Below are 27,798 nucleotides of genomic sequence, written 5' to 3'. Positions count from 1 at the left end.
GGAAATGGGCTATTCTCCTTACTTTCTGCCATAGAACTCTTATGGTGTTGGTTTAGAGAATTTGATAATGGATAAATGGATAATCTCCTAATTGATATTGGTCTTTATTGTAATCACTTGGTGTTGATATAGTTAGGCCAAGTTGATATTGTAAGGAGAAATTCTGTCATGGTCACTCGTGGGAGTAAAGGGGTCAACACTATTGCTGGCGATGTCTGCATCTATTTGCAAAGCCCTTAGAGAGAATGGTGCAACAGGGGCTGCTACACTGACTATCCCTCCCAAGAAAATTGCAAAGTGGATCCGGACTCTACGAGTTGTATGTGTTCTCACTATTCAAGTTCCAAGGGGGGAAAGTAAATCTGTGTTAAAGGGGCACTATCTAATACGGTATTTTCAAGGGCTTGATAATTGATGACCAAATGGAATTTTGTAGTCTTTACTAGGTGAAATTTTAGAAGAAAGATTTTCCTTTAGGTGGCTGGTACGAATTACGGTCTTTTTGTCCACGTCTTTTCGTACAAAAGTATTTTCACTAAGTCTGTTCGTTTACTTGTTAGGTCTTCTCGAAGCAAATATATAACTTTTAGAAGGCTAGATAAGGTTATAGAAAGAACTTGTTGCGAGCCATTCACGTAGTGATGTTACACTTCGTTGCCCTTTTACGCTCAATAGACGCTTAACAACAAGCCTAATATTCTCATTTCTTTCGCGTGAAATAATTAAACGGCAAGCAAGTCTTTACTTTTGCCACTATATAATAAAGTATATTGCGTTACAAATTCATTTATTCTTTGTGTATTTATCGTAAACTTCACGACGTTGAATTCGTAAACGTAGATTGGTGACTAAAAGTATCGGTACCAAAATGGCGGCGGCTCGCAACAAGTTCTTTCTATAGCCTTATCTAGCCTTCTAAAAGTTATTTATTTTCTTCGAGAAAAGACTTCACAAGTAAACGAACAGACTTAGGTGAAAATACTTTTAGACGAAAAGATTTGGACGAAATACTTTTGGACGAAAAGACTTGAACGAAAACACTCTCTCACTTTACCTCACTGAAACCTGGAAGGAAGCCCTAGACACGAGATGGAAGGTTGGGGGTCCTCTTTATTGACTTCAGAAAAGCGTTTGATTCTGTGAATCACTTAATTCTTCAGCAAAAGCTTAAAGCAATGGGTGTCTCAGGAGACTTTCTGTCTTGGTTTACCAGCTACTTATGTGAGCGTCGCCAATTTGTCCAGTTATCTGGTATAAAGTCTGGACCCAGATTGATAAAATATGGTTTTCCACAAGGATCTATATTGGGTCCAAGACTATTTTCAGTTTATGCAAACGACTTTCTGGAGGCTTTTACTGATGGAGACCTATTCATGTTTGCCGACGATACCACCATCTTGACTATTGGTAAGGATATAGACGGTATTATAGTGGTTTTACAGTCGATTCTGGATCAAGTCCTTTCCTGGTGCAACTCAAACAGGTTGACTGCCCATGAGACAAAATCTGAGGCTTTATTGTTGTCGAAACATGATTTTATTGGTCCCTTGCCACTATTGAAATATGTCATCAAGTTTAAGTCATCATCTCAATGTCTCGGTGTTACCATCGATCAAAACTTATCATGGAAAGAAGATATCATGGCCGTCTGTAAAACGTTTAACAAGAAACTCGCTATATTAAAACGTATAAAATTCCTACCTAAGTTTATTCTAGAGTCTATTTATTTCAAGACTATTATTCCATCTGTCTTGTATGGGATTGCTGTATGGGGCTCATGCTCACTGGTCTAGATGGAAAAAATGGAGCGTGTCCACCTGCGAGCTGCAAGGTTAATCCATAATCTGCCTAGGGACATCGATATGGACGACATGTGTAAGCTGAGGGGATGGTCCCCTATTTCATATTTTTACACGAAAAGGGTACTATCCATAACTTATAAATCATATTATGGTCTCTCTAATGACTACCTTAATAACTTAGTTTCGAAGCAGGAACACAGATACAATCTAACAAAGATTTTAAATATAAATATCACTGAACCAAAAACGGAAATGGGAAGACTATCTTTTAAGCATAGGGCAGCTATAGCTTGGAATTGTCTTCTAGATCGCATTAAGGAAGCTCCCTCTATTCCGAGTTTTCTGAAAGAATTGAATAAAAATAAGGACATTTTGATGAAAATATCATATACCAAAGAGTCATCCGTGATTAAAAATAAAGATTATGATTTTTTCTATTTTTAAGCATACATCATAGCTTGTGTGATAAAAACTTTTCTATTTGTATTTTCAGATAGGTTTATAGTAATAGCTTTAATGTTTACACACCTTGCATCCTTGTATTTTTATATTTATAGATTTTAAATTGTGCAATTGTGATTATAATGTTAATTTAGTGAGCAGGTCCACATCAGGACTTATGGTCTTGCCTATTTTAGTAACCTGCCTTAACAAATAAACATGTTGTTGTTGTTGTTGTTGTTGTTGGACGAAAAGACCGGACACCGCTGGTACCAGTTTTCATCTTTTTGATGGTTTGTAACTTTGAAAGAATACAGCAAAAAGACTGACCAAGGCCGGTTGAACACTTTTACAGGGTTGAATTATATAATCATTGGCTATCCAAAATAGGTGTCATTTCGTCACTAGCAGTTTCCATGGCAACGCTTTCAAAGGATTATTTAGACGCATTTTTTAGCTTATGGCTCAAATAATTTGAAAACTAACCCAGTGACCCCGCGATTTTTCTTAGTGATTGCTTTCAGCACTTTAAAAGGAAAATGCAGAAAGATTTCGCAAATGTTAAGGTGGCTCGTACCGGTTTTCATCTTTTTGATGGTTTGTAACTTTGAAAGAATACAACAGAAAGACTGACCAAGGCCATTTGAACACTTTTACGGGCTTGAATTACATAATCATTGGTTATTCAAAAATAAGTGTCATTTCGTCACTGGCAATTTTCATGGCAACGCTTTCATAGGCTTGTTCAGACGCATTTTTTAGCTTGTGGCTTAAATAATTCGAAAACTAACCCGGTGACCCCCTGATTTTTTTCAGTGATTGCTTTTGGCACTTAAAAAGGAAAATGCACAAAGATTTTTAAAAAATTATACGGAGCGGAATTTCAGAAAATCTACAAAAAGGGCAATTTTCACACATCGCAAATTTCCCTCCGTAGAATTTTCTATTTTTTTTTTTCTGACGATTCCTTTCGACGTTATTATCATATTGGAACTTTCATGCAATAGCCGAACAAATTCCCTTTTATTTGTAGCTCTTAAAAGGTGATTCGGGCGCTCGCATTTAGAAATCGTGAAAAATTCGACAATTCAGTTTTTTTTTCAAAATTTTTGCTATAGTCTGATAGCCAGTCCTATAAGCTTTAATTTGATATCGATGTTTAGATATCTACAGTTTAAACCGGACGCGCTACATCGCTTGCACGCGAGACACCCCTGAAGGTGCATGCTCTGACGAAGGGCTAACGCTCGAAACGTCAGCTTTTTTATTCATTACGGTGGCCAACCTTAAGTATAGTTGGGGGGATGACAAAACGCAGCCAAAATTGTTTGGGTCGTTGTCTGGGTGTACTCTAGTCTCCTTCGCAGCCGTTGTTTGGGCTCGTCACGCAACGCAACACTCCTAGAGCGTTGCGTGACGAGCCCAAACAACGGCTGCGAAGGAGACTAGGTGTACTCTTCTATGTGTGGTTTTGGTTGAACCCTCTTTAATTGCATAAGCAAGTGTTGTTCATCGTCTAAAGGACTAAGTACACCGGATAAAAGCAGAAAAAAAAGAAAGCGTTCGTCCCAGTTTCCCGTTTCACGGTCAATAAAATGGCGTCGAGGGACGTCAAGTTAGGTCTGGCGGTTGTATTTTATTGGAGGGAGCCTGTGTAACTCAAGGCTAAAAGAAATATATTGTACCAAAAATCATAGTTAATCGATTAATTATGCAAGAAAAGATGCACAATTTTGGACTTTACTGGTCTGTTGCCATTGTTGTTTCTTTTCTACTTTTCTTTCGATTTATTTGGCAACAATCTGCCATAATTGATAATATCAATAATAACAATATTAATACTATTCAACTTACACGATCAATATCAGCCTGCACACCAACTGCCAGCCCCTAGAAGTGAGAATAGAGGAAGACCCTGCGAAAGGGGTTGCACCGGCTACCCATGAAAATGGTCCGAAATGTGCATTGCATCATTACCTGTGCTGTCTCAATTTTCTGCTGATAAGTTTGCTGATACGTTGTTCTTCTATCTACCTGAAGACATTCTTCTTTGAACCTTATTGCGCAGTAATGAAATCCTTTGGCTGTAAGTGACAGTGAAGCTGTTCTCTGAGGGTTTCAGCTCACCCTACGCATGCGTGCAATAGTGCAGATTTGAACTAATATTGCTACCACTTTAGGCTACAGAATTAAAGAAATCGAGCAAATATTAAAATCCATACAGGTACTATTGACATGGTATGGCTGAAATAACTAAGTCCATGAGCGAATAATTGAATAAATGAAATATAGACAAATTTATCACAGATAAGCGGATGTGTGGATGGGTTTGGATGGACACGTGTCATAGATGATATGTTAGACGGATGGATTGATGGATTGACGGACTGACGGATTGACGGACTGGTGGAAGGCAGAAGATTAAAGCCGAAATGTCCAAGGAAATGCTTTTCTTGATTCCGTAACAGAGGATCTTATCATCAGCAGTTGTCAAGGAAATGACTATGTTAATGAAGGTTAGATAGCAGGGAACTCGAAGCATACAAAAACTAGACTTGACAAAGGAATCAAATAATTTGATCCTCAGCGTTGAAAACTCAGGCAGTTTACTCATCAAGTATTGAAGATTAGAACTTTCGTGCCTGCTGGTATAAAGAAAACTCCCCCAATATTTATCATTAGTGATTTACTGATCTCTCCAGCTTTGCAGTAGTTCTTTATTATGTCAGTTACGAGCATGAACTGTTTGGCAGGACAAAATTGAACCCTTTGGCTTCCAAGAATGACATGGAGATCTTAGAGAAATGACAACATTGCTGTTTTTCTTTCGACTACGGATGAAAAATGAAAACGGCTTCCGTTCTTTGCTCGTGGTCCACCTCTTTTTTCATGAAGTATGGATAGATAAAACGAAGAGTCGCATCAAAAGAAATGGATTTCTTAAACAAGCTTGAATTTCACAATCAGTACATTGCATTTGCCGCATAACCACAAATTTGTCTTTTCACTTAATACATAGACTTTTCCGTTTTTCTCTATCAGATGACAAACTGATTCGGATCAAATATTAATATATGGAAATGGCAGAAAATATCGCTCAAGGCCTAACTTTTGTGTTTGAAATGTCAACAATAACAGCATCAGATTAATAAAAGAGAGCAGAGAAACAAAACAAACGCGGCGTTTGTTATTGATCCTACTCTGAAAAGCGGAAAACAGAGTGATTCAACCCGGAATCATATTCAATACTACAGCGTTTTTGTTTCATGTAATTTGATTTGATTTTTTCTTTTTTTCCATTCTTCTTTTCAGCAAAATGATCATCAAATGGCTGTTATCTATAAAAGACAAAGAGGCAAAAGGGAACTGTTTCCATACTACATGAATCCTAATGGTTTCCAAAAATAGTCTTTTTAATCACTAATACGTGAATTATCCCTTTGAATAAAAATTTTCATTTTCAAACAAACCAGTGCCAAAAATCGACCGCTGAAAGCCTCATTTTCCTGAAAGCAAAATCAAAATATCCGGTATTTAGAAACAGCAAACACATCAACTACACACGCACACAACTTTTCAAATAAATCGTTCAAATCGCGTCGCTGGAAACTGGTGAAGGAATCAAATGCTTCGCTGGGGTGAAAACGACAAGCATACGGTGTATGTGCGATCCCACAAATCTTCATATTGGACAGGTGTACTAACAAGCTATGTTAAAAGAAAAAGCAATCAATCGATCACGTGTTCACGCATCTGATATTGGCGTATAAGCTCCCGCGTTCGCATATTAAGGTATTTTGTTGCTCATGTCCTGTACGACAAATGGACGCCTATTTCTGAACAAATAATTTTCTTTTTACGGCGGGTTACCCATTCAGCAAACATTCAACATATTTTGAGGATTTGTCTAATTACACCGTTGGAAGCAGGCCGATCATTTATGGAAAATCATTATTGGGTCCATCTGTGCGGTGCGCTCAGCGAAACAGAAATTAGCGGTCAAGAAGTCACCTTTGATACGAATCTTTCCTACACCGAAATCACTGTCAACGGCTTAAGCTAGATAGCCATAGAAAAATATTGAACAGCTCGAAATTAAACCAAAAGGAATATGGAGGCGGTTCTGATTTCGGGCGCCCAAGGATTGAATAGTGAAGGACTCGAAGGAGTGGATAGTGGCCGGCGATATCGCCATCACTCAGTCGACGGGCGCCCAAATCCGCCTTCAACATCGCGAGGACGATTTTCTCCAGAAGGACGTCCATCTCCGCGCGGGCGATTCAACAGCGACCTCGGAACAGGCGCCTTCGAACAGGCCGCGAAATATTTACGTCCGGATAAAATATCGGTTTATCCCCTTTTCGGAAGATCGACGAAAAGAGGAGGAGTTAGAGTGAAAATTAACGTGAGTGGAATGATTTTTGAAACCCTCGAGTCAACCTTGTCGCGCTTTCCAGATTCGCTACTAGGGTCGCCGACGAAGCGCGAAAAATATTACGACTCAAAGAAGAGGGAATTTTTTTTCGATAGAAATCGAGTCGCGTTTGATGCTATTTTGTATTTTTATCAATCACGCGGAAAACTTTTGAGGCCCGTCGAGATCGACCGCAAAACTTTTTGCGACGAAATTCAATTTTTCGAATTGGGAGAAGACGTTATCGAACGTTTCAAAGAAATGGAAATGAACGTGGTAGACCAAGACATTGGTCCTTTACCGGAAAATCCGATTCAAAGGAAGATATGGCAAGTAATGGAGCTACCACATTCATCTCTTCCAGCCCAGATTGTCGCCATTTGGTCGGTAGTTGTGATTTTAGTGTCAATAGTGATATTTTGCATCGAAACACTGCCGCAATTCAGGGAAGGTCGTAACGATAAGTACTCAGCGCTGTATGGCTTGGAAATTTTCTGCGTTGCTTGGTTTACGTTTGAGTATGTTGTTCGCTTGCTCGCGGCGCCTCAAAAACTGCGTTTTTTACGCTCGTTTCTGAATATTATAGACCTAGTTGCTATTTTGCCATATTACATTATACTCGGTTTATCTTTAAACGGTAGCAATGAATCCGGTAATACTTCGTACGTGGCCTTTTTTCGCATACTTCGGCTTGTGCGAGTTTTCAGAATCTTCAAGTTATCCAGACATTACCGCGGCTTAAAGATCCTTGGCATGACGCTGAAGGCAAGTCTTCGAGAACTCCTTTTGTTATCATTCTTCCTACTTATGGGTGTTATAATATTCTCCAGTGGAGTATACTACGCGGAGAGCGCTAATTTTGGAAGCATCCCCGAAGCATTTTGGTGGTCTGTGGTTACTATGACAACGGTAAGTTGTCCATATTATATTTGTCAATTGCATTTCCTCCGATAATTGAGGGATAAGATAGGTCTTTGAAGGCGAGCATTAATGAAATTTCAAAACATTCATGAATGACACCCAATCATGACAACACTTACATCCATCAATTGTTTTTTGTTGTTGTTGTTTTGTTTTTTTTTGTTTTTTTTGTTTTTTTTATTTCTGTTTCATAATCTGTTAAGTTACCGAAGAAACACAAATCGGCCAATTTCAAATAAAAAGCACTTATTACAAATCAAATCGTCTTCGTTTCATGGAAAACACGAAATTTGCATATTCAAACTCACGTTTGCGTTTGAATTTGAAACTCTAATATAAATTGTAAGGGAAATACCGAAAAACATGGAGTTTACATATGATTTCTTGAAATATAGAAAATATCTGCCTGACAAGAAAATACTTCAGAAACAAATTGTCAAATCAGGCAGCATTCATTATTAATGTTGAGCATAACTGCCATTTTATTGATTGATTTTTGTATTGCTCATTAAACATCTCTATATCAGTTTGACGACATTCAGTATTTCATTCGCAGAGGTGACGAGAATTCTTATTACATTTTCCAGCCAGTAAAGCGCCTGAAATAAATGCTAATTATGTTCAGTAAATTTTAATATGTCTGTGACCAGCTGGCGGGAGAAAACAAACCACTCCACGGGATAAAACTGGAAATTTGAAAAAATCAAGATTCGACGTTGATCAAATGACTTTTATAGAGAAGACTGAGATAAAAAAAATTCAAGTAACAAAGCTTTCAAACAATCAGACTTACTGTAAAGGCTGTCGCTTCAATATTTGAAGCATCAAACCGTACGATCTCGGAAAAGAATATTCAACCGGGCTCTGAATGCATTGTACTTTCCCTCTCACTACATCAAACAACAAAAGCTGGAATGATTAAATTTTCTATTCCAAATGGTGCTTAATAAATGCAACATTAATTATTTAAGGGTGGAAGTGTTTCAGAAAATTTCATTTGCGACGCTAAAAAACATATTCATTTATAAAAACCAAGCTAGAGGTTATTAATTTGGAGATAAAATTGGCTTTGTATAAGCGAGCACATAATCTGCAGCGAGAAGAAAGAATTACCGATCGCTTGGAAGTTTCAAAAGCGACCGGAAGATTAAAAGATTGTTATTGTATGCTCTTTAGGTCGGATATGGAGATAAAACACCAACTACCCCATGGGGCAAGGTGATTGGCTCAATGTGCGCAGTCGCAGGAGTACTCACACTAGCTCTGCCTGTTCCAGTAATTGTATCAAACTTCAGTTATTTCTACAATCTGGATAAAGAAAAGAGAGCGGAGACTAGCGACTATGAATCAGTTCCCAACACTTCTCAAGAGCGAATGTCTGAATCGCCATAGGGTAGGATTAATCGCCCAGTGTTGTTTCTGCGGATTCATCTGAATTTATTCCCGTCAAAATTGACAGAACAGCGTTGTAAACATGCGTAATAAATGAAGGATTGAAATGAAGAAACTTGACAATTGAATATTTGTTACCTCGAAGAATCATCCGCTGATCTATCATCTGACGATTTTTTGAAAGACTCACGGCCTTGTAAACACGGTCGCGTTTTACATTGGTGAAGCGTTTGCCAAGGTGAAAGCTGTCCTTTTAATTTGAGACTCCAAATAGTCTTTGTGGTTTTTTGATAACTAATTTTAATTATATTGCGGCAAAATAACTCCACTTTTCACAAATATAACCGGAAAAGTAACTTGATGGGAGTATATCCCCGATGGTTCTCCCCTTTCCAGTATTTTATCTGATATCGAGACTTTTTTTTCGTCCAGAGCTGGCAAACAAATTGCGGATAATCGGTTTATAGCGCGGGGATATTCCTTGATACAAATCAATTTTGAAATGTTTTTCCATGATTTTCCGAGAGATAGCGAACCGCTGTTCATTAAGCAAAGGCAATCACTAAACCGCATTTTTTCATTAATTCAAACCATAAATGAATTTCTCATGTCGCAGAAGACTTTGAAGTACTATTAGCGAAAAAAAAAAAAAATCGAAACAGCAAAGCAAGACAATATCTATTAGTCCAATTTCAAATTTCTGGAAAACTGATATGTGTGACATTTATAGATAGATGTAGACAGAAAATTATCTATAGCGTTTTAATTTCTCTGACTTGAAAGAATTGGAAAAATCTACAAATCGAAAGACATCGAATCGTTCGATTTGAAGCAAGTGAGGTAAAGAATGCGGTTTCTAGTCTGCTTTGGTGAGCAGGTGTCGATTTAGTTCTATAGATTGTATCACATTGGATGGATGATCAGTCCATTTTTTTAGAATTGTCAATATATACGATATTTTTTTCGTTTGAGTAAAACTCGTTTGTTTACCTATCAGTAAATATTCATACACAGGACAAGCTCGAAGTTTTTCAAGTTGATCGAACGTTTTCTAAAATGAATAACTTAAAGAGTCATTCGCCGAACTCTTAAGATTTTTCAATTATAAAAACTGAATAATTTTCCAATTATTTCACTTTATGCTTATTTTCCAACTCAAGCCAAACTGTCCTAATTTATGATACAAGCGAATGAATAAGTGACCTTTTTCTTTCGTGTGAAACTGACTAGCTCAGCTGAAGCTAAGTCAGTTAATTCTTCATATCGTGCAATGCAGTATTTTACACCACATATAAGTCAATCGCACAAGTTTCGTTTATTTTCAAACCAGTTCTGGAGCGTAACCAGGATTTTTCAAAGGGGGGGGTCACAGAGGCTACTCACCATTTACACCGCTGCTCTCCCGCGTGTATCCGCGGGCTCGGCATGAAGGCCCATTTTAACTAAATACAAGAGCCGTTGACGAAAATACTTTACCAGAAAAAAAAAATTTTTTAAAAGTGGGTTTTTCAACAATGGCTTTTACGGCCAAGATATTGTCATGGCGTTTTCGCCACCTGAATGTTGTAGGTTGTTTGCTCTAAAGAAGTAATTTGGATATATCAACAAAGTTGAAATGGTAAATTAGCCACCGTAATGATTACAAAAGCTGACGTTTCGAGCGTTAGCCCTTCGTCGGAGCGAATAGAGGAATTGTGGGTTGTGTGTGCTTTTAAAGGCAGAAAATGGAGCTACGTTATTGGTGGGAGCATGGCAACGAGAAAACATGAATAAATTAGTGGAATGAAAAGCGTTCGTTGATCCCTGTGGGATTTAGATTACCGGTTTGAAAGATGAGCTTTTGTTCAATATTTTTACGGCTTTCCGTGCCACCTAAGTGCAAGGAAAGACCGCAGATTGCCATATGTTGCTTAGAATGATTAGGTAAATTAAAATGTCTAGCGACTGGTTTCGATGTGTCCTTGTCCTTCCTTTCCACGTCTCGAAGGTGTTCTCGGAATCGGTCACCTCTAAAGAAGGCCCACCAAGGGGGGGTCACAGGCACCCCAGGACTTCCCCTGGCTACGCCCTTGCAGTTATGGGTTACTGAGTGCTGCTGGGAAACGGCAGAGGCCTCAGTCTCAAAAGATCATGAGAGAATCTCTTGTTCAATTCTAATACATCGTGAATAATGAACAAGTACAATTTAGTTTGTGATGAAACACTGAAGAAGAAACGGAAGACTGTTGATCCTGAGAGCGCTTAAGGGATAGCAGTACAGAAGTCGTTGACAGCCGCGACACCAGTCCTATTACAAAGCCCAGCGGTCGTAATATGTCTACATTCTCGGCAATCAACTGCAACACCTATCAATTTGTTGTACATTAGCGTGCATATGTCTAAATTACAGCAATCAACTTACTTTTTTTAGAAGTGTGAACGCCTTTCTTTCACCAGTTATATATGAGTAACTGACAAAATTTGAAATCGACTGTCCCCTAAGGAAGGGTCAGGACGGACTATCCAGCCTATTACTAATCGTGCCGGACATGTTTCTTCGTGAGCTGTACCCATGGCCGATCGACCTGACGTGTTTTTGTATCCTATTGGCCATGTTGAAATTCCAAGTGTTTTTAAAGAGGTCACTGAATCCGTCGCATTTCGATTTAAAAAAAGCATTTTTACAATGATGAATCTACGGCGTACATTCACGCCTCAATCAGCAACATTCTAAAGGAAATTTGAATTTGAAGCATTTAAAATAAAGAAGTATTTCTCATGTTCACTCTCTAGCTTTCATATCTGCACACGCCCTTTGCGTGTGTACAAATATTTCACTAAGACTCATTCTAAAATTTTCCATTGAAATTCAGTCAAAGCTCTATCTTGTAACCGCTTTTTCATCATTGGTACAAAATATTTTAGTTGCACAAGAAAAGGATGATTAAATAAATGAACAGCCATCTTATCACGATGTATACTTGTTACTGATGTAAGACCCTCGTAAGTTAACAGAATTTTGCGATCCAGTTTAGTCCTGGGAGGTTATCAGGTTTGACATAAGGCGACCTAACCAAGCCTCCACCGTTTTTTCATCAAGTTCCTCCGCTGGCAAGTTTTTGGGCACTCGCAAATCAAGGCGTCAGAGCTGCAAACTGACGCGTGGCGATGGTACACTGATTTCTTCGTTCGTTCCAAGTTTCTTGCAGCTCCGCCGCTTTATGCTTCAAAGCCTGATAACACACAAAACAGCTATGGCTATGCAGGCTTCATTGAGTTCACCCATGATACGTCAAACCTTTGAAAAAGAGAAGAGAAAACTTTAAGGACCGGTTCTCTAAACAAATTTTAGCCATTGTCCAACAAAACTGCGTCATTAACTATCTTGGATGTAGCTGAATCGTTTATCTGAACATTAATTTCTGTGAATAGTGTCTGAGAGGCTGAAAAAAAAATATTGGGTTCGACGGAATTGGATCCTGTTGTTCTCCACAGGGACGGGTGGAAATAAAACTGACAGTTACAGAAAACAGACATTCTGCCTACAATGGAAAACCAAAACTTAGTAGACTCATTATGTTTATTGAGAAGCAAAAGCGCTAGGTGACAAAACTTGTCAATTGCGGCACTAAAATAGAGGGCAGGCATGAAGAAACAATCTATATTTGAAGAGCTCTGACGATGGGCTACCGCTCGAAACTTCAGCTATTTAACTCTTTACGGTGACCAATTTACAATTTAAACTATATATAATACACCATCTAACATGTTTTAAAAACTTTTATCAACACTTCTTCGCTCCTGCACTAAAATTTGATTGATATTTTGCGTTTCCAAATGTTAGATCATTTTCAGTGATACATTAAAGACTATAAAATGAACACGACATCATAAAACCCCAGTAGTTTCTCACCCAGATGAGACAAACACAGGTTCAATGCAGGTATCACTGTTGAAGAGCGTAAAAAATAACCGCCTTCCGCTTAGCTCAATTGGTAGAGCGCCGGACTGTTGTGCGGGAGGTCGTGCGTTCAAATCTGGCCAGACCAACCACTCAGGGTCTTTAAATAACTGAGAAGAAAGTGCTGCCTTTGTAATAATATCTGCCAATGGTTAGACTTTCTAGTCTTCTCGGATACGGGCGATAAATGGAGGTCCCGTCTCACAAGCCCTTGTATGTGATAAAAAAAAAATTGTGGGACGTTAAAGAACCCACACACTGTTCGAAAAGAGTAGGGCACGTAGTGCCCGGTGTTCTGGTCTATCTTTGTGTAGTGTCTATCAAATTGATGGGGGGTACTGCGCCTTTGAATATTGTATAGAAAGGGTGCAATATAAATAAGGAATTCATTCATTCCTTCATTCAAAATATACCTTGGAAACGCTATTTTTTATCCTCTCGTATTCATGTAGTTCCAATAGCTAATGCTGTATTTACTGGTGTTATCTCATTTGATAAATAGTAAATTTCTACAGGAAAATGATCTTTTCCTTTAGTTTGCAATATCTGTTATCCACAGTTCAGTTGTTTTCGTGCGTGAAGCGCGAGTTCAGGAAAACAAAAAACAGATTAAAATTTCGCAGACTTTGATTTTAGTTTACGGTGTAAGTTACAATACGAGTTCTCTGTTTCTCAACTTAGCCCATCGCGCGAGTGACGCTGCGCGAACACTCGTACCAAGGCTCGAAATCTTTCCCACGCACTTCCCCGCAGGTAAAAGAGGGCTGCCCGTTGTCAAGACTCAATTCCAATATATCATTTCTTAAGGACGTTGGCTTTGTGTCAAAAGCCCATGCAAGCCCTCGGCGACGGGTAAACGGATATATTTTAAGGGTTTACCCCACATAGCGACCAACATCATCGCAGAAGAATGAAGCTTAGTCATGACTGATTAATAGTTTATCATTTGAAATCTGTGCCGGTCGTCTCCGCATGTCATCCCAAACATCCTTTTTTCCCAATGATTTATTAATATCTTTCTCTTGTTTGTTTTTTAACTCAGTTAACTAATATTTAAGGCTCTCTTTTAAATGGACGGCAGTTCATCTCCCCTCAAAAGAACAACACAAAGTAATGAAGCGTATTTAATTCGACTTTTTTACACCCAATATCCAAAATTTCAATTCTCCTCAGTGATTACCACACATTTAGAAAAATGATACCTCTGAGAATTGGATGTTAAATCAGTCAATGTTTGCTCATCACTGTTCCTCCGATAAATTCTTTGAAATCGTGCGAAGAAATTCCGGTTTGGTTAGCCGAGTGAGAGTTAAAGGTTGAATTCTCTCAGAGCATAAGCGGAATCTATCAGCACTTTTGTTAATTAATTAGATGCTACATCAAAATTTCTACCCTCCATAGTGTTCTTTTCCTGAGAGTTTGACCTCAGCTTTATAAACAACTCTGAGATTTTTACGAGACGAGATTGGAAGAATCTTAACTTATTAACTTATTAAAAATGATCGCGTGCAAACCAGTACGTCATTTCCTACCGCTAAGTCTACCGCGAAGTATTTGGATTTTCACTTGACTTCTCCTCCCATCAAGCGGTGAATTTGACCTCATAGAACAAATAAATAATAATAATAATAATAATTTACATTTCTAAAGCGCTAAAATTATAAAATATTCTAAAGCGCTTTACAACATTATTAACTACAAATATTAAAATGATAAACGACAAAATATCAAAACAAACTGTAAGCCAGCTTGAATAATAAACCTCCTTTTACCGGAAATTGAATCATACAGTTGTTTGAAGTGTCAAAGTTTTCCGCGACGCTGGCGAATCGACTCCAATTGACTGTGTGGGCATTGTGCGCGGAGCTCGACTCAATTCATTTGAACGATTCTTTTGCTCGTAATATAAACTACGACGTGGAAAAAATACATTGCGAAGTCCCTTTCTGAAAACCTTGTCCCTTATGGCATAAACATAAAAGTTCATACAGCTGTTGCAAACAGCGAGGTATAGCCCAACGCGAACCAGTCGCGGAGGGAGGTCAGATAACACTGCAAAAAGTTTCCAAAATGACACAACAGTATACACAGACCAGCAGAGACAAAACATTCCGATTATTATAAGAACAGTTTTTGTTGGTTTGTTCCTTCTCGTGGATTGTTCTTTACTCAAACCAGGAATCTGCATGTTCTGCAACTGCTTCCGCGCAGTTTTGTAGATCATTGAATATGCAAGGATCATAATAAGAACGGGAAAAAAAAAACAAATAGATCCCAGAGAAAGAGCGTACGATCTGTTCGCCAGTCCTTCTCCATTCCAATTTGGCTTGCAGGTGGCAGTACTCTCTTCGTATACCCATTCACCCCAACCGAACATGGGCGCTATCGCCCAAAAAATAGAATGAAGCCAAACAAACGCAATGGCGATGGATGTCTTGCGAGAGGTGACGATTTCTGTGTAACGCAAAGGCCTCGTGATGAAAAAATATCTGTCAACTGAAATTGCGCACAGATTCATCAAGGAAGCATTCAAAGATGCACTCACAATCACTGAGTGCGCGCGGCATAAAGGGTCCCCAAAAACCCAAGACTGTTTGATAACACTTGCTATTAACAGAGGGCAATAGATCAATCCAACGAGCAAATCCGCAACACTCAGATTACAAAGAAAGAAATAATTCGGTTCGTGAAGTTTAGATGTGCGCCATACAACGATTAAGACGAGAAAATTGCCTATGATTATTCCAATGTTGACGACGCAAAGAAATGCAGCGCTTATTGCAACTTCAGTGGCAGGAACAAGTGAATCTTGTGAGTCGTTGATCATGATGATCTTCCGTCCGTAACTTGATTCAACTGAGAGCAATGTAAAGCATTTCGACGTGGTTTATACGTGACGATTGATAATCGGAGTTTACCGCTGCAGATTCGGTAAACGCTCGTGCTCTCCGAAGCGTATCCCTACCGGCCGATAAAACACGTCATGACAATCATCCGGTCGGTACTATGGGGTCACGTCCTTATAATGTTTACATTGTATAAATAATGAATGGCTCAACATCCGTCGCTAGTACGTGTGATGCTCTCAGTCTCTAACAAATAGAAACGAGTACAAATACAATAGTCCTCAAAACGAACAATAGCGCAAAATAATCACTTTCTGACGAAGTTTGGACCCTTTTTGTTTTTTAAAAATATCCTCGTCGTGTTTATGAATAAACTCTTCCTAAGACACGAAAATATTTGATTTTAATCTTCTCTAAGCCGCAATAGCATCTTCCGTGTCACAATGCCAAAAGAATTTATCATCAATGCTACAAAATAAATACAACATAATTTATTTCTATGAAAACAAATGTGAAAATTACATCAGGGTTTTCAACAAAACTAACGTAATGCAAAATTATTCATTCAAAGCAACGAGGACAAATTATTTATTCAGTTTTACAAGGTATCTTTCATCCTTTCGATTGTATATTATTTCGAAGTGAAATTCTTATTCATGACCAGGAAAGGGTGTTTATGAGCATCTGGCGTAATCTCTAGGAAACATGAAAAGAGATGTCGCTGAAGTTTAGAACAAATAAAACTGAGATGCACGAAGTCGACAGAATTAATGAATATTTTATTGTACCTGAGAGAAAAAAGGGGCTAAATAAATGAGTAATCCTTGCATTTGATAAACCGACTGGTCAAAGACACGCCACTAACTCAAGAGTAGTTCACCATGAACAACTTTTTAGACAAGATGCATTTTTTAACTTCTACAACTGGTGGCAAATAGTTAATGGGCTTGCGCCACGCGACAGACATTTGGGTTGTTCTGGAGAATAGAAAATGCAGCTATTCTGACGACATCAAACTCAACGTGAAAACTAAGTCTGTAATCAAGGATTTGAACGCAGTGTTTAATACCAGCTTAAGACATCAAACTTAAGGTGAAAACTAAGTTTGTAATCAAGAATTTGAATGCAATGTTTAATACCAGCTTCAGAATTAAATTATCGTGCTTCTTACAGCACACCATTTACAATTCTCATAACTGCTTTTTGAATATGGACACCTCAATAAAGCATTCATTCATTACAATGGAAACACTAACGAATCGTTTCTAAGACAATTAGACACGTATTCGCGAACTTCATCTCCTATGGCAACTTCTATTTGGGGAAGCAGTTTTTCAAACGAAGTACTTTGTGTGCTTTGTTCACGGCCTAGTTCAATTTAGTTTCGTTGATAAAACCCGGAATTATTTCAAAGTTTAAATCTTGTTAATCGCTGTAAAAGAATGAAACATAAGCTTTTGGCAACATACTGGTCAAATTGTATTGGTGCACCTTCTTCCTTTTCCCACATCAAAGCACCCGGTACAATTAAAAGTATCGAGTGAGGTTCTAAACTTGGTGCGCTACAAAAACTCACTGGATTAGAAATAGGGAATAATTTGAATGTAATATTATTGTTTTTCTACTCCTCCTGTTTTCCTGTTTTTCAGACACCTTTGGTGACTTTTCCTTGCAATAATTAGTAATTCGAATCTATTTCCTAAATAAATTACAATTTCTGTCTGTCCTTTCAGTGCGAAAGGCCGTTCGTAGAATAACTCCATTAGAGTGTCAAGGTTAAAATAATTTTGCGCGTCAATACAAAAATCTGATAACTCTGTGCTGAAAGTGCTTAAGTTGGTTTCTAAGATCTAAAACGTGACTTCTCCGAGTGTTTTACCAAAGTGAGGGACACCGTACGTGAGGCATTGAAAATGTTTACTTTCAACTCAAATGTTTTCTTTCTGATCTAGATATTTCCTGATATCAGCTTTCTGTTGTCAAATTGTGCTCCAGCGCAGTCAGACAAAAAAACCAAAAATTTCAGTCATTTCCGAGCTAATTCCTCGAAGAAAACAAACTAATTTAGTTAAAGGTCAAGGTTTTTCTGATGGAGAAAGAGAACGGAAAATCGAATGGAAAAAAAACTTAAGCCAATATCTTTGATCGAATGGTTCGTATTCTAAGTACTATTAGGGAATATCAAGTGCGTCAAAGACGATAAAAACAATGTTAAAAATATTCCTTTAAATCAAAACATCGTTTATCAGTGAAAGGGGAAATATCGTGATGACGACGAGATATTGATCTCACGCTATTAAAATTGTGCTTTTTTCCCGATTTGAATAGGAAAAACAATCGCAAGCCTTGCTAACAATTTCAGTCGCTGGGAGCGTTCCCTTAACAAAGAAAAAGGTCGTGGCCAGAAGAAGCTCAAACGAAAAGACGAATGTGAAACACGTACTTTCTTTGCTTCAAAATTTCAGTTTAATATTATGGTTCTGTTGAATTGCACCAATAACCCTTTCAAACAGAAACGGTTTGTTGCGAAGGGTTCCACTCAAGAATGATGATACTTCAACATCAAATCAAAATAGAAATACCTTCTCTGGTCTAAAAGTATGTAACCTTCCTCTGAAATTAATTTGACAGTTCTCGACCGCGAAAAAAAAAGATTCTAGAGTAGGCCCTATCTTTAAACACTCATAAAAGAAAAAGAACTGTCGACTTTTAGGTCTTTTATTGACAGGAACGATACAATCAGAAATCGCACAACTATTCTCAACGTTTTAGAGTCCAATGACGTAAGATCTTCCTCCGGGATTATGAAGGGGAACTGGGGCGGGACGTGATATACACCACTCGTACCAGACCTTTTTCGGTGTGCATTTTCTCCAGAAGTGGCAACTTACTGTCGAGCCCGCAGTAACGTACTGCGGTTCCTTAAAAATAACCAGAAACAAATTGGTGTTAGAAACTTAGAAGTTACCTGTTGCTTGCACAAGATAATTAATGTTTCCTTGCCTTTATGGGAAAGAAAAATGGAAACCAGCTGAACATGCCTTCGGAATGAGTGTCGGGTTTGATACCTAGAAAAGAGAAAGCAAATCAGGAGTCAACGGTGTTAAAGAGTGAGGTGGATTAACACATATCGCAGGGGGACATTCATTTTTCAACGAAAAAAGGGAAAAAACGGCAGCCAGTGGAAACGACAGCAGACAGCAGGCTTAAGAGAAAGTAAGGGCTTGCTCTGATTAGCTAGAACAGACTGCACGCTTTGCAAACCAACTGGACTTACTTAACATAATGTCCCCATAGAGTACGGTTTCAAAGTATCCAGCGAAGCCGTGCATAGTAAAACTCGTCTTCACTTCAAATTCAAGTGATTTCACTCGAGAATTGTCGATTCTGCTGGCTGAAATAAAAAAGTCAAAATTCTTAGCCGTTCCCTGATATTGTAAGTCCGTAAACTGACCGCGTATTAAGCAGCTTTGAGTTTCCTTCACTCACCTCTGTTTGGATGCGTGAAAAGGAAGCACTGTTGTGGGGGCGCTATAGCGGTGATGTTGTGAAGTCTTACAACGTACGGAGTCTCAAACGGGGCCTGTGGGGAAAAAAAAAGACAATGAAACTTTCGTTAGTGGTCGTTGCGAAAATGACAAGGGATGAAAATGTAAGGTGAAATTAGATACTAGTCAGTGTTAACACAAAGTTACAAGGAGTGAAGATTTCTAATTAGTACTTGCTTTAAAAAATAATTACTTATCATTACGGTTAACTTACAAACGAACAAACTATCAACTGTGAAAGTGTAGTGTGGAATAACCAATTAGACATGAAATAACCAATTTGTTGTTCCACCTGTCAAATATGAAATTGGCAAACAATCTATTTAATATAGAGGACCAACAATTTGGACATTTCTTAACAGACTAAGTAATATAAATGAGTCGATGAGTAAAGACAAATTCAAGCAAATTTTGCGTAGATTTTTCAAGGACATTAATAACTTTTCATTCAGAGCTTCTAAGATAGCTAATAAACACGATAACTATGTATATTTTTAACTTGTTTTATTTATACATTTTACATCATTCTACTTTTATTCAATTTATTTTAGGCAGGTCCACATCAGCTTTTTGCTTCCATTGTATGTAACTTAACCTGCTTTACCAAATAAATGTATGTATATATGTATATGTATCGTCCGGGTGAGTGTAGTCCTGAGAAGGACTGTTGTCGGTGGTAGTGACTGACGTTTCGACAACCTGTGCGGAAGTCATCATCAGAGTCACTGAGTAAATAGTTGTTGTCAGTAGAACCTTCTTACTTCAGTTCGTGTAAAACGATTGGTCAGTTTTGCCGTGATGTTATTTTTTGCAAGACTCAAGTGGCGTTCATTTTACACGAACTGAAATAAGAACATTCTACTGACAACAACTATTCACTGGACTCTGATGATGACTTCCGCAAAGGTTGTCGAAACGTCAGTCACTACCACCGACAACAGTTCTTCTCAGGACTACACTCACTCGGACGGTCACACTACACTTTCACACGTTACCCCCGGGTTCAAGCCATTTACTGCAAACTATCAACTCTAAATCTAAAACATTGCATGATTACTCACCAGTGGACCCTTGGTGGTGTCGTTTCCCTGTGACACTTCGTTATGTAGTTTAGGAGCAGATATTGGCGCTAGAAAAGACGTGTATTCACAGGGAATACTGATCCCATCATCTGGAAACAAAAACATTGAGGTCAAATCATGCTTATGCTATACCTGCTAAAAACCTGAGCTATTTGTCCGCAAAGTTCAAACATTTTCAAAGAAAACTCGGTCATAGTTGAACAATTCTGAAAATCTTGCGAAGATGTTCCGGATACTCACGAATACATTCGAAAAAATCCGAAGGTGCCTGAAAGACGTGTCAACAGTATACTTCCTTCCACAACCGAAAATGTTTTTTGCATGGACGTTCCTGTTACTGTATCAATTAGAAGTTATTATACGCTATAAATTTTTCACAAATGTGTCAGTTCAGGTTGTACCAGCTCGAATTGTTGTGCTGAGCGTGAGAAATTGGTCGGCATCACGCACACATGTGCTGTTTCAATCTACAGACGTGAAAGTCAGGCCACGGTGTGAGAGTTCACACGTATATAATCCCTGAGCAGGGAAGAAACGTTCCAAACTGCGACAGTTTTGGTGACTTAAGTGATTAATTATAGCTGTAACAGCGGTTACTTGTTTAAAAAATGTGCTTGTGTATAGTTTAGTACGACTCGCCATCTTGTTTTCTGTTTGTTCCTGTCTCTCTCTTCTCTTTACGTGAACAACACAAACAAAAAAAGTTTAATCCATTAACGATGCAGCTCTTTCACAGCTGACCTTTCAGGAACCTCTGTGCTCCGTCTAAACACTCTGGAGAAAGCTCATTGTCACCAAAAGATCCCAGCAACTCGCTCACAAGTATATCGGCCTGCGGAAAAAGAGAGAAAATAAAGACAAACAAATAAATAAATAAACAGGAATCGGTAGAACAAGACCTTGGTTTACGAAAAGAGTAGCGGATGATAAAAGCACTTTCTTCCTCGGTGAAAATTTGTGATTCTTTTCGTCCACTAGTGACAAAATTCACACAATTTAATTTTCAGTTTAAAAAGATTATGGGAAAGTTTGTAAAGTTTCACTACACGCCAAGAGGTAGTAGCTGATAGCTTATGGGGTTCGAAGCATGCCAAAAGTAGCTTTCTTCTCTCAAAACATATGCTCTTCATTCTATCGCAATTTTTTCCATTTGAAAAACTAAACAACGCACAGATTAAATGGCGCGCAATTTTCAAACCTGCTCGGGAGCATCCCACTCGCGCATGTCCGATGAGACGACGGTTACGTTACCATTCCATTCCTCTTCTTTCAATGTCTCCAATCTGGAAAGAACTATCGAGGGTTAGGTGGCAATCAAGAAGGTTATGTTAGTTCTGTGGCAAAGCAAAGTATGATAGGGACTTTAGGCAGTCAGGACGGCAACGCCACGGATGACGTCGATTAAAAAATGAGTTTCTGTGGACTGGGACGAGGGACGAAAGATGGCGGTCACGCCGAAAATGTGCTCGTAGTATCTTTACAGTTTCGCAGCCCTAGTGGTGGTTAAAATATATTTAACAACCATTCGCAATGCCTGACGAATCATCGAACAAGAAAGGAGCCGTGGATAAAGGCAGAAAACGAACAAGGGAAGGCAGCTCTCAAACAGACGAGGAAGACGAGTTCGATCAACATCACAAACATGGATGCAAAAAGTGCCTCGAAACAACAAACTCGAGGCTCTCCGGTATTGAAGAGAAACTCAACATGCTATTAACTGTACTTCCCGAGTTGGAAACTTATAAAAAGAGGATTACTCTTCTTGAAGAAGAAAACAAAACCCTGCAAACGAGCTTAGAAAACTCGCAAGCAGAGATAGAAGACCTAAAAGCCATTGTTCATGATGTTAATTTAAAGCAAGGAGCAGCCGACACCTCCAGTGAACGCATCAAGAGCGAGCTCAAAGAGCTACATCGCCGACATGTTAAACTCGAATGTCACAGCCGTAGAGGAAATATGAAATTCTTTGGAATAACGGAACGTGAAAACGAAACAAACAATGACACCGAACTCGCCCTAAGAGAATTCATGCGTACGAAGCTAAAGATCCTTCCAGTCGACGAAGAAAACATTCATTTTGACAGAGTCCACAGAATTACTTCACGCCGTTCACAATCAAATCGAAGTCTTCAACCGCGACCTATTATAGTTAGGCTGACGGATTTTCAAGATAAATTTTTCATCAAATCCTATATCAAAAATCTTCCAAGGGGTACCGGATTTGGAGTATCCGACGATTTTCCCAAAGAAGTTGACGAGGTAAGGAAGGTGTTATATCCGATCCTAAAGGCGGCCAAGCGCGATAAGAAGACTGCATACTTCAATGTCGAAAAGCTGATCATCAATGGTGCTCTTTACCGTGGCGAAGAAACATCCCAATTTCCTTTCTATGGGCGTTTAATGGACAACTAAGCTGAAATGAACGCTAAAACCGTAGTTAAGTTGAGTTTGTTTTTCTTTTTTTTTTTTGTACGGAACCACCTACTTGAGAGCTGCGGCTTTTCACCTCGATATCCAGTCAAAACGCCGCACAAAGCTTTAGGTAAGTCTTTAATAGTTATGTGTTTCTGTATATGTTTCCGTAAGTGTTTTCCTTTTAGCTTTATCTTCTGTTATGTTGATCAATTTTGTTTCGATGTCAGCGAAGTAATAAGAATCAAGCCTTTTCATAAATATCAACCGCACTGTGAGCCGCATAGTTCTAAGACAGCTACTTTTCTTATTTCTTGGATGCCTTGTCTATCTTTTCATTAGAAGCTAAATGTATAAGCTGCTATCACTAAACGTTAGAGGGCTAAACAGTTCGAGAAAGCGAAGACAAGTTTTTCGTTGGTTGCATCAACAACAATCGGATATAATTTTCTTGCAAGAAACTTGTTCCTTGCCGGAATCTATCAAAAGATGGGAAACAGAATGGGGAGGTAAAATCGCGTCCAACCACGGCTCCTCCCATAGTAGAGGAGTTATGATTTTATTCAAACCCCATCTTGACGTTGACTTGGAAAAAATCACTACAGATAATATTGGCAGATGTATTTTAGCCGAGACTATTATTGATGGTACCAGAATAGTTCTGGTCAATATTTACGCACCGAATGATGCAACCCAACAAGTTGTTTTCCTCAGGGACGTGTCAAAAGAATTTCTAATTCCTTACGCCAACGACAACCTGGTGCTGGGAGGTGATTTTAACTGCACAATTAGCACTTTAGACAAAAAAGGCGGTAGACCGGTTGATAGTAAAAAAGCTTCCATCAACGAGCTTCAGTCGTTAATCAAAACACACAGTTTACTTGATTCCTGGCGTTTCAAGAATCCAGATCAACCTGGCTTTCCATGGGCTAACCCGTCAATGAAAATACAGTGTAGACTTGACTACTTCTTTATTTCAAAACAGTTAAAAGATCGCGTAAAAGAGTGCAAAATAGTTCCAAACATTTATTCAGATCACTCCGCCGTCGATCTTTCCGTGTCTTTTAGTGAAAGTGAGCTCCCTCGAGGACCAGGGTTCTGGAAGTTTAACAACTCTTTGCTGTCAGATACTAATTACGTGGAACTGTTGACATTTAAAATTCCTATGTTTGCAAAAAAGCATGAACAAGTCAACGACAAAGGGTTGTATTGGGAAATGATTAAAATGGAAATTCGTGCCTTTACAATAGCTTTTTCAAAGAAGAAAGCTAAACGAAAACGTGACGAAGAATCAATTCTTTTGTCGGAAATGATAAAATTGCAGACCAAACTCCGGACGTCATACAGTGATTCCCTTAAGGCCGAGCTGGAGAGAATAAAATTCAAGGTTTCTAAAATTGCGGGTATCAAGACACGAGGAACAATCGTGCGCAGTAGAGCGCGTTGGTATGAGCATGGTGAGAGAAATAGTAAATATTTCTATAACTTAGCTAAAAGAAACCAAAAAAAGAAGCATATAACGTCCTCAGTTAACAACGTTGGTGACAAAATCACAAACCCGAAGGACATCCTGGAGGAAGAAGAACGTTTCTTTAAGGAGGTTTATACATCAAGAAATATGGACCCCAACTGTCCAACTTTCAATGAGTTCTTTGAAACAGAAAATGCATTATCAGAAGAAATCGCGAAAACGTGCGAAGGTGTCATGTCTATCAAGGAGTGTGAAATTGCGTTAAAAACTATGGAAAACAACAAAACTCCCGGCACGGATGGGCTAACGCCTGAATTCTACCGCTACTTTTGGAACTTGCTCGGTTTATTTATGGTAAATAGCTTTAATTACGCTTTTCGAAACGGTACTCTCTCCATCTCTCAGCGCCAAGGAATTATTTCCTTAATTCCGAAGAAGAAAAAGAATACCGAATATTTAAAAAATTGGCGACCTGTATCTTTATTGAATGTAGACTATAAAATCGCAACGAAGACCATCGCTCTGCGTTTGGAGAAGATCTTGCCGAATTTAATTCATCCTTGCCAATCTGGGTACGTTAAAGGAAGGTTCATTGGGGAAAGTATCAGGTTAATAGCAGATACAATGCATTTCACAAAAGAGAAGAATATTCCAGGGATCAATGAACGCTTTTCATTCCACTAATTTATTCATGTTTTTCTCGTTGCCATGCACCCACCAATAACGTAGCTCCATTTTCTGCCTTTAAAAGCACACACAACCCACAATTCCTCTATTCGCTCCGACGAAGGGCTAACGCTCGAAACGTCAGCTTTTGTAATCATTACGGTGGCCAATTTACCATTTCAACTTTGTTGATATATCCAAATTATTCCAGGGGTAGCCGTATTTTTAGATTTCGAGAAAGCGTTTGATTCGATTGAGTGGAATTTTATTCATAAATGCCTCGAAACGTTTAATTTCGGTCTTGATCTCCGACAGTGGATAAAAGTGTTCTATACAGATATCTCTAGTTGTGTTTTGAATAACGGGTACGCCTCAAAACATTTTCATCTAGAACGCGGAGTGCGTCAAGGTTGCCCACTTTCCGGCACATTATTCATTATTGCTATTGAGCTACTCGCGCAAAGTATTAGATGCTCAAAAGAAATAAAAGGTATCACAATAGATGAACATAAAGAGGTCAAACTTTCGCAATATGCAGACGACACAACTGTACTTCTGTCTGATGTTCAATCAGTGTCAAAGTTATTTGATTTATTATCACTTTTCGAAAGGTGCTCTGGTCTAAAACTAAATCAAACAAAATCTGAAATGCTATGGCTTGGCTCTGTAAGCCACAGAAAAGATTCTATACTTGATCTTCAAATGAGCGGTGAGCCAGTTTACGCGCTTGGAGTGCATTTTACATATGACCTAGAAGTGTCTGAAAAGAAAAATTTTTTGGACAAATTAGATTCTTTAAAGAAAACATTGAACGTGTGGTCCCAAAGAGACCTCTCCATCGTTGGTAGGATAAATATAATTAAAACATTGGCACTTTCAAAACTTGTCTTTATCTGCAGCGTCATGTGTACCCCTAAAGACTTCAGTAAAGAAGTAAACAGGATCGTGTTCGACTTTATTTGGAATCACAAACCCGCCAAAATAAAAAAGACTACCCTTTTCAAGCAAAAAACAGCTGGTGGCTGAGGGATTTTTCTCTCTTTGATAAAGCACTAAAGTTAAACTGAGAGAAATTAAATTGACAATGTTTCAATACAAAATTATTCACCGAATTTTACCAACGAATAGCTTGTTACATAAAATGAAAAAAGTTGCATCGCCCTCCTGTCCCTTTTGTCCATCTGAGCACCAGACCGTCTGGCATTTGTTTATAAACTGTAAGCAAGCAAGTTCTTTTTGGAATAGATTCCAGGAGTGGTACTCAACCTCTAGTAATATGAAACTGTCACTGTCAGAACTGGAGATTATGTTCGGAATTATTCGCTGTCACACCTACTGTTTAGCCCTCAACCATCTCATTATTCTAGGCAAATATTTTTTATATGTTAACGCTTTAAATACCATAAATTGCCGTTTCGATGATTTCGTCTCACTTGTGCGCGACAAAATTTATCTAGAAAAATATATTGCTGTCACTTGTAATAACGAGAAGGAGTTCAGGAACAAATGGAAATTTTTTCTGTCGTTATAAAATTGTATTGTCTTTTTTTTTTTTTTTTTCAACTTTGTATTTTGACCTCTTCGCTATCTTTTTTATTTAACAGTTTATTAATTTCTGGAAAATCAATTCCCTTGTAGTTTAAATAGCAAACACAATTCTCAGTAGTTACTCGACAATTAACATGCAAACAATAATGTGGTAAATAGATCAACTGTAATTAAATTTGACTAGTGTAACTGTATTGTTATATATGTATTGTAAGTAGTGTAAGTTAATGTAGTTTAAACATGGTGTAAAAAGTAATTATAGTGTAAGTACATGTGTAAGTGTAATAAACAATAAAAAAAAAAATGCTGTAAATAAAAAAAAAAAAAAAAAAAAAAAAATGAGTTTCTACTTTTAGTTAGAATTTCGAAAATGGCTGCATGTGTTTACCGTCTCATAGGGCGCCAGACCTCAAACTCAACATAACGCATAAAAGTAGCGTTGAGTTCGAAATGTAAATTAGAATAATTTGCCGCCGCGGTTTCGCTTCGCAGACGACGAAAATTTTGTTGATTTCACGGGTTCTGTCCTCGTGTACCGGTTCACAAGAGCCAATACAAAAGACCAAACAATACACAATAGCTAACCGATAACTCCTAAACAAAGAAAGAACAATGATAATTCCCTTGTGAACCGGTACACCAGGACAGAACCATTTCACGTTGTTGTTTTGCAAAGGACGGCTACGAAATGTACAAAGTTTTAAAACGCACGTGCTAGGCTATTGTTCTGCCAATTAGATCTATTGCTTTTCCATGTTCTCGTTGCCGTAACCGTCGTGGTTTGCTTAAAGTCCCTAATATTGCAATACGTACGTGACAACAGCGTTTGGATTCTTCTCTACGGCATATACCCTGACTTTTCGTCCTGATTCCTCAGCTGCAGTTAGTGACGCCCTCACCAGGGGACCACGCCCTGCACCCACCACCATTATCACTCTGAAAAGGAAACAGAATTTTCTGTGAGTTGATTTCATTTGAAGAAATTCATTCTTAACACAATAATAACACAATGAAACGACGAGAGCTTAAAATAAATCTGTGTATCAGGTGTCAACCACAACACTTTGCAAGTTACGAAATTTTAAACAACAACAAACATATGAAACATATGTGTGAACTGCGGTTATGAGACGTATATGAGAACGATCCTTCGCAGTAAAGCACTATTTGAGCAATAGTGAAAATCAGACCTGAAAAAAATTTCAGGCCTGTACGGGACTCGAACCACTGACCTCTGCGATGCTAGTGCAGCGCTCTACCAATTGAGCTAACAAGCCAACTGGGAGCAGGCCATCAAATTAATTCGATATAAACC

General features: G+C 38.4%; 4 protein-coding genes across 4 annotated transcripts in view; 2 read left to right on the top strand and 2 right to left on the bottom strand.

The window, feature by feature from the left end:
• The first annotated feature begins 6,220 nt into the window (after positions 1–6,220).
• LOC111329517 (potassium voltage-gated channel subfamily A member 1) lies at positions 6,221–9,085 on the top strand. The gene is made up of 2 exons (XM_022934242.2): positions 6,221–7,566; positions 8,755–9,085. Exons 1-2 carry the CDS (start codon positions 6,355–6,357, stop codon positions 8,968–8,970), a joined length of 1,428 nt encoding a protein of 475 aa, XP_022789977.2. The 5' UTR covers positions 6,221–6,354; the 3' UTR covers positions 8,971–9,085.
• A 5,503-nt stretch (positions 9,086–14,588) lies between these two features.
• Positions 14,589–15,861, bottom strand: LOC111329581 (melanopsin-like). The gene has a single exon (XM_022934310.2). It carries the CDS (start codon positions 15,735–15,737, stop codon positions 14,694–14,696), a length of 1,044 nt encoding a protein of 347 aa, XP_022790045.2. The 5' UTR covers positions 15,738–15,861; the 3' UTR covers positions 14,589–14,693.
• A 2,599-nt stretch (positions 15,862–18,460) lies between these two features.
• LOC111329551 (protein arginine N-methyltransferase 5) overlaps positions 18,461–27,798 on the bottom strand; it is a 19,959-nt gene continuing 10,621 nt past the window's right edge. The window contains exons 15-22 of the mRNA XM_088755339.1: positions 27,297–27,419; positions 21,585–21,669; positions 21,128–21,218; positions 20,366–20,475; positions 19,246–19,339; positions 19,034–19,150; positions 18,760–18,824; positions 18,461–18,677 (exon numbers count right to left, since the gene is read on the bottom strand). Coding sequence (XP_088611465.1) covers positions 18,525–18,677; positions 18,760–18,824; positions 19,034–19,150; positions 19,246–19,339; positions 20,366–20,475; positions 21,128–21,218; positions 21,585–21,669; positions 27,297–27,419 — 838 coding nt within the window. The 3' untranslated portion in view covers positions 18,461–18,524. The remainder of the gene's footprint in view (positions 18,678–18,759; positions 18,825–19,033; positions 19,151–19,245; positions 19,340–20,365; positions 20,476–21,127; positions 21,219–21,584; positions 21,670–27,296; positions 27,420–27,798) is intronic.
• LOC148734017 (uncharacterized) lies at positions 21,917–22,862 on the top strand. The gene has a single exon (XM_088755343.1). The coding sequence runs from the start codon at positions 21,917–21,919 to the stop codon at positions 22,796–22,798; it is 882 nt and encodes a 293-aa protein (XP_088611469.1). The 3' UTR covers positions 22,799–22,862.

Source organism: Stylophora pistillata, chromosome 3 (assembly GCF_964205215.1).
Source record: "Stylophora pistillata chromosome 3, jaStyPist1.2, whole genome shotgun sequence".
NCBI lineage: Eukaryota > Metazoa > Cnidaria > Anthozoa > Scleractinia > Pocilloporidae > Stylophora > Stylophora pistillata.
Note: the sequence above shows the minus strand (reverse complement) of the source record. Positions and strands in the feature narration are given on the sequence as shown.